Source organism: Triticum dicoccoides, chromosome 7A, assembly GCF_002162155.2.
Source record: "Triticum dicoccoides isolate Atlit2015 ecotype Zavitan chromosome 7A, WEW_v2.0, whole genome shotgun sequence".
NCBI classification, from domain to species: domain Eukaryota; kingdom Viridiplantae; phylum Streptophyta; class Magnoliopsida; order Poales; family Poaceae; genus Triticum; species Triticum dicoccoides.
This window is the reverse complement of record NC_041392.1, coordinates 309,003,192-309,010,717: the sequence shown is the minus strand read 5'-3', so window position 1 is coordinate 309,010,717 and position 7,526 is coordinate 309,003,192. Positions and strand designations below refer to the sequence as shown.

Below are 7,526 nucleotides of genomic sequence, written 5' to 3'. Positions count from 1 at the left end.
CTAATAATAAAGCACGGATTGACTTCGTGGGTTCACCGTCACAATACGCTTTCTTCTCATGTCATAATATGATTTTACGATTTGTAAAGCCGAAATCGTAATATAAACAAAGTGGTACTAATTTGGGGTCCGCACGTCCTTCTGTTGATAGTCACGTGTGTTTCTTCGTGCATTGAACGGCTGGGCCTTCGTCCCGCCTGGCCCTTTCCGTGAAAAATATGTGCCCGATCCGGACTTCACGTTTCGTTCGTGGGCTAGGCTGACTCACGGTCACGGAGGAAGCAGTTCTTTAAAAAGAAATACAGCAGCACGGGCTCTCCTCCTCGATGCCTACGACACCGGCGCCGGCGCAACCCCGCCGCCCACTCCGGCCTCCACCACACCAGCCCGAACCATTGCTCGTGGGCGCGCGGGTATGGAGAACCCCGACGGCCACGCAGAAGCTGACGTGGGGGCAGGTCTGGGCAGCGACCTCCTCCTCGATGCCTACGACACCAGCGCCGGCGCAACCACCTCGCGCGCCCGCGCGGCCGGTATTCTTCCCCGGCCGTTTCCCGAGCCACCACGCGCCTCCTCCCCTGCCGCTCCGCCGCCATGCCGGGACGGCGTACTGGGCCTTGCTGGACGCCGAGGACCGGCGGGTCAATGCCGCTGCCCACTTCGGCCTCCACCACACCAGCCCGAACCATTGCTCGTGGTCGCGCGGGGATGGAGAACCCCGACGGCCACGCAGAAGTTGATGTGGGGGCAGGTCTGGGCAGCGACCCGTCCAGGCTCCCCCATCGTCGCCCTTGGACGCCGTGGAGGCGGGTCTGGGCAACGACCCGGCGGAGGTTCTCCCACCGCCACCCCCGCATCTCCCGGGGGGCGCCCCTTACGACAGGGTGCAGACAGCCAGCGGATCCGCATACGGGACCTCCGGCGAGGCAGCGGGCTACCAGGCCGCGGGGGCCACGGAGGACGGCGCCGGCGCCGTCGAGATGGCCGATCCCATGGTCCCCTAGCAGTCGTATGAGGATGGTAATGTTGCTGAGGCAGAAGCCTTCTCTATCTGGTTTCGTTGCCTGCCTGCTACTTTGTTGCTAATAGGTTGTTGCTTTCAGTGGAAGAGGCTAGGTTATGGGATGTTGTCACCTTGGATTGCTTAGACGTCGATGCTTGGACCGCACTTATTGAAGAGACGGAGAGGATTGTTGAGGTGAAATTGAAATTGTTGCCTTACCATACAGTGCATTGTTCTCCTTTTTGCAACTTGCTGTATGGATGTGTCATAATTTTCAGCAGCTTATCCTCTTTTTGTGCCCACATGTGTTACATATTCTGGTGGTCATATGCAATCGATCTGTATCTTGTGGACCACAAAGTTATGCCAATCTTTGTTATGCATGGATGGTCACTCGCTCTCTTGTTTTTGTTTAGCACATTTTCTTTCTACATTTCTCTGTCTTGTAGGATCCCAGTATATTTTCTTTTTGACTTCATGGGCCTTGTTCCCTGTAGTAGTTTCATCATTGTCCTACTGTAGTCTTGTCAATCTGTCCTTATTCGTGTTTTAATGGACAACACTAGATATAAATTTGTTTTGTTTGGTTAATAAAATAAAATGGATTTTTAATGATAAACAAATTTATGCTAATGGCAGATTTTTGTGTATTCCTGGTCAGAGCGAGATATTAAAAATACGGAAAGTGTATGATGCATTCCGTGCGGAGTTCCCTCTGTGCTTTGGCTATTGGAAGAAATATGCAGATCATGAAGGCCGTCTAGATGGTGTCAATAAAGTTTTTGAGGTGTATGAACGGGCAGTTCTTGCAGTTACTTATTCAGTGGACATATGGTGTAATTATTGTCAGTTTGCGATCTCAACATACAATGACCCAGATGTCATCAGAAGGTAGCAATTGAATACCCAAACTATTCTGATGAAGTTTTTAACTTCTTTTTATGTCTTGACTTTTGTTAACTAATGCATTTTAGGTTGTATATATATACAGGAATACATGACGAGAAGTGATTTTACAATACTTAGTACCTGAATATGAATGCTTGATGAAATGCTTTATAATATAGCACTGTATTTTCGCATTCGTTGTGATAGTGTAGGCCATGGAGATGTTGCATATATTCAAATTTTGGCTTAGGCAGTGTGTTCTTAGACTCCGTGCATGTCTGTTAGTTGTAATGACTAATCTCTCTCCATGAAGTACATAATCTGTTTGACCTTTTTCCTTTTGTAGCAGCTATAATCTATACTCCCTTCATCTGGGTTTGTAGGGCTTGCACAGGCTTTTAGGTCCTCAACATGCTATATGCCACCGAAAGTATGTCTAGAAACTTCATTCGAATACAAATCCAGTGATATGCTTTTGCTGGTATATACATATGTTTCGTTAGTCAAATTGTCGAGTTCTTAAAATATCCGCTCATGCCCTATAAACCTGGATAGAGGGAGTATAAGTATTTTCATATAGCCAATATTAGTCATTTAGCACATTAACTAAGTGGCCAATTTGGAGATCACATGTTTGTGCTATACAAAGTACTGAAGTCTAGATCTTTCAAGAAAAATACAATCCTCCTTCGTTGCAAATGTAGCTTTCACTGTTTGACCGTACAAGCCATCATTCATTTAGTGTTCCTGGAACTATCTAATGTTTCTTTTTCTGGGGATTGATTGTTTCATTCTTTCATCAGCAACTAAACCCACTGTTTTTTCCCACAGACTGTTTAATCGGGGTTTAGCATATGTTGGAACAGATTATGGTTCCAATACTTTGTGGGATGAGTACATCAAGAATGAAGAATCACTTCAAGCATGGAGTCATCTAGCTGTGGTATACACAAGAATACTAGAGCACCCTATAAAACAGCTTGATCGGTACTTTAATTGGTGAGTCATTGACATTATTTATGCATTTAAGTACTTAAGTATGTTTTCTTGTCAGTTGCCACTTCTACTTGTATTATGACTTATCTACTATGTCATCCTAAAATAGTACAGTGTGCAGGCATCCCAAAATTTCGCTCCAGATGACTCTTTTATTCCACTGAAAAACACTCGCTCTAAACAACATCACCATGAAATTATTTGATCTGGCAAGTGTTGTGTGTTGCGTCGGCTCTGATTCAGTTGCAATTGAGTTTGTGTTGTTATCGCGGAAGAATATTGTTCTCACTTATGGTGACTATGTTATTGAAATTATGATCAATGACTAGCAATTTATGCTAACTGACTGCTTACTTTGGGGAGTGTGGATGACTGTCATTTTCTATGTGCTTACTCTATGTAATCACTATAGAGTTTTTTTGCTTTCAACCAACACAAGGCTATGTGGAGAAAGTATGTAGAAATTCAAATGGAATTCCTGACACTATGTAAGTTTGGTTTCCCAAGTAATTGAAGAAATGCTTCAAGAATAAGGCCACCATCAATATATCTGTTCTTTTATGGTCAAAAGAGTCTGCACGTGCACTATCACTTTTTATTTGTTGAGAAGTTTCTTACCTTTGTGTTGGTCAATTATTTTTACGTAGATTTTGATAATATATTTTTAGTTAAGATGCATTAGATCATTGTAGTATAGTCGAATGGGATGTTCTAGATGAACATTTGTGTACTATTTGTGGTGAACATATCTCCAATTGTATTATTGGAAATTAAGGAAAATTTTGGCGTTTGCTACGTAGCCATGTGGGGACACGCGCATGACTCACCCTCCCTCCAGAAAACAAGTCCACAACATTACAAGTCAAAAGCGAGCGGGAGTATCGGGGCGTTATATGGACTTGATGCATGAGTAGATCGGTGTACAGACTAGGTGCAGGACTAGCTCATAGAGGGTGGCCCTCATATCTAGCTTGACGCGATTATTATTTGAAGTTATAAACATTTCCTTGAGCTTTTCAATGAAAAGTGTGTCATGTGGTGGTTGACCTCATCACGTTGGAATTGATTGTGTTCCAACATGCTTTGATCATGTAAACAACACAAGCATCGTTGTAAGAACTTACTGAAGGATAAGTGGCAACATGGGCGGGCTATCATGTTGACATAGATGTCATGTTAAAAATACAAGACATGGACGAAAGAAGCCTCATTGGGTTAGAGAGAGTTTTCTTTCTCCCGTTTCAACGCACGGGCTTTTGTGCTAGTAATAATAAAGCACGGATTAACTCCGTGGGTTGACCGTCACAATACGCTTCTTCTCGTGAATTTATGCTTTCAATTTGATTTTAAAATATATACGCAAGGTGGTACTAAAAAATTGTTTGGTTTGCTGATGACAATTGTTTCCGAGCGTAGTCGATGTTGGGCTAGAGCGACGAGTCTGCTCGGTCAGATGGGCCAACTCTGGCCGATAGCTCGTCCGCCCCACATAGGCCATTTGGGCACGAACGGCGATGCTTCGGTTTTACAAAAAAGACCATATGTTCGTTCGATATTCAGTCTGCGGTCCCTGATTCATCTTATCCAAAACTCCTCCCTTTCCAGGGATGGCAGCAACGGCGGAGCACGAGCAGGTGAGGTGCGGCGCCTTCGTCGGACCGCTACAGCCACGGCGGAGGAGAAGGTGGACGCCATGGGCGCGGCTACAGAGGAGGCGGAGGAGAAGGCGGACATCGTGCACTTGCTACACGGCTACAGCCGAGGCGGAGGAGAAGGCGGATGCCATGGCCTTGCTGCGCTCGTGGGCGTTCTTGAGGATGGTACACCGGCCGTGCCGCCGCCAGTCCTCTCTGGCCTCCCGCGTGTTATCCTTCTCAACCTCCGCTCCTTCTGTCGTGATTTGGATGGGAAATTGGAGGCCGGCCGTGTCCTTGTCCAACACAAATTGATGTAGTGCCCGACCTGGATTTGATTGGCTGTTATAAGAAGCAAAGGTCCTCGGTCGGAATCTCCATCAGGTTTTGCCCTTCGACCATAATCTCCATCATCCCGTCGAAATTGCAATTTTTGACCAAACATCCAATGTCGCCGCCAAGTTCGCCGGACGAAGAAGCGCCGAGTTCGCCGGAGGAACAAGAACGCCCGTCGAGCCGTGCAATGTCTCTTGTGGCGGCTACACGAGAGGTATGTATCCCCTCGAAGCTACGTATCCCGTACAGCCTGAAGTTTGTGAGGCCTTGACCTGACCGTCACTAACGCCACCTTGCTGCCGCTGTTGTTGGAGATGAGCTGAATAGCAAGCTTTGGTTGCCTCGTTGCTTCCACTTCACTGCTCTTTGACTCTCCGTAATTGTAAAACACCTAATACGATTCTTCAGCACTTGATACTGGTGGTCATGGTCTTCTTCCCTTACTGTTGCAAGACTTGGTTTTAGTTAGTAATCTTGAGATCAACGCGTACTCATGGATTGCTTAGATGGAGGGCCACTGTTGGTTTTGTACTTGGATGCGATTGTGAATCATGCACGGTTCAATTCAGATTCATGTGGTATTTTTCCTAAATTTGTGCCTGCCTGAACATTATTACTCTTAAACTATGAATAATGATTTTTGCAACTGTACAAGAATTTCTTTGCTGCATCACAAGAAAAACAGTTTGAAACAGAGAACTATATTGAACCTTCTAATTATTGTATGAGCTTGCTTCACTTAATTTGAACTGCATACATAGGCTACTTTGCTCATGCATGCATCGATACTATTGTGTATAAATCTGCTTATGTATCTCACTATTTGTGTATCTAAGATGGCGATCTCAAAGACAATATTTTTAATGCTTTTATGATATTAAAATGTTTTCGACTCCCCTGTTGCAGTTATTATTTCTGTCCCCTTGCTCGATTATGCTTTTTCTTCAGTTAACAATTAGCTTTGCAGAATATAGATATGCTAGCTGCACCTAGGTTATGATTTTCCTTCAGTGAAGAATTAGCTTTGCAGAATAGTTATGCTAGCTGCACCTAGCAAAACAGGATTACGATGTGTAAACAGGATTATAAATATCTAGAATTGAAGGACTTCAGTTGGTGTTTGTTAGCTAGATGAAATTAGATTTGTGGACATATCAGTTTATGGGTGGCTATTTGATTGGTGAATTCACCTGCTATATGAGCACTATTTTTAATAAATAGTGTGCAACTAGAGAAGTATAGGCACAGGATTTACAATAAATGATTCATAGAAAGAATTGTAAAAAAATGCTATTCTTAATTTTCTGGAACTAGCGTATATTTTTTCCACTACATTAGCCTTCAGATTCTTCTTGGATTTGCTTTCTGCACCAATGTTTTCAGTGCCATCCTTCTTCCGTGATGCTGCTGCATGCCAGGATTCGCAGTGGCACCGCCGCAACCAGCAAGGACACAAGATCACGAGGATTGTTGTCGCTTCCGAGGACATGGGAGCTGCCATAGCCAGCGAGTACGTGAGCACACACAGTCACCATCACTTAAGAGGATGCGAGAGCCATCTCAGCTTGAGAGGATGCGCATACCATCTCCGGGTATATAGCAGTAACATCTCTCCCTAACTCCACTCTGATATGTAGCATTTTTTTCTATCCTATTGTGAGACTGCAGTGTGTGCAACAAGTGTTCTTCTAAATGTCTGAGCATAAAGACTGCTCATGGATGATGCTTCTGTGACCAAACGTCTATGTATGTCCTTTGCGGCCTTTCCTATAAATAAGTATATGTCATTGCCATAGTAATTGTGTACTTCTCTATTAGAAAATCACAAGATAGTTTCAGTGTTGTTGTTCTCAATCATGTTACCCTGGAGATGATTCTGTACTTTTTGGTGTGCTTCTTAGATCTAATAGTACTTTGTGTCTACTTATATAAATGGAAGGTCGTGAATCGGGGTAAGACTCTAGACTGAGTCTTATAACTTCATTTTATTATTTGTGTAGGTGAAGGAGTTTTGTGAATACACTCCGAGGGCGGGGATCACATTTCAGTGAAATCATGCTACGTACTATAACTTAAACACGCCAAGAAGACGAGGGATAGTCCTTCGTTGGAGCGATATTTCTTCCAAGGATGGTTGTTGGCATGGATCAGCACCAGTAATACCCTGAATTTTCTGAACTTGGCTCCTCTAGCCTAACTTGATGATGAAAGTTTCAGTCAAATGAATTTATTATGTATATTTGGCTTGGAGTTAATCCCAAAAAAATAAATTTCTTATGTCTATTTTACAAAGAAAGCATTCAATTATAATTAGCTATACCCTGCATTTGCACATACTTTGCCTGGAAGTGATCAATTGGACATCTTGAGCTTGAAACCGATCAAGGAAATACTCTCTCCGTTCTTAAATATAAGTCTTTTTAGAAATTTCAATATAGATAGCATACAGATGTATATAGACATGTTTTGGAGTGTAGATTCACTCATTTTGAATACGATGAAAAAGAAAACGAGGAACTCAAGGCTTACAATAAGTGAATCGTCACGCAAAAAGTATACTCTAGAGATTACAAGATGCACATGTAATTAATAAAGGTTTGCTAGATTCATTTAATAAATTAAATATGTATCCAATTTGTTTTCCTCTTGAGATATCTTGCACCGGTTCA

The 7,526-nt window shown here is 43.4% G+C and overlaps 1 protein-coding gene across 1 annotated transcript; it reads left to right on the top strand.

Annotated features, from left to right (window-relative positions):
* Nucleotides 1-415: 415 nt before the first annotated feature.
* Nucleotides 416-7,174, top strand: LOC119333471 (pre-mRNA-processing factor 39-like). Its single transcript, XM_037606350.1, has 6 exons — nt 416-533; nt 1,104-1,198; nt 1,665-1,894; nt 2,723-2,890; nt 4,493-6,449; nt 6,858-7,174. The coding sequence occupies exons 1-5, from the start codon at nt 416-418 to the stop codon at nt 4,839-4,841; spliced, it is 960 nt and encodes a 319-aa protein (XP_037462247.1). The 3' UTR covers nt 4,842-6,449; nt 6,858-7,174.
* The last annotated feature ends 352 nt before the right edge of the window (nt 7,175-7,526 follow it).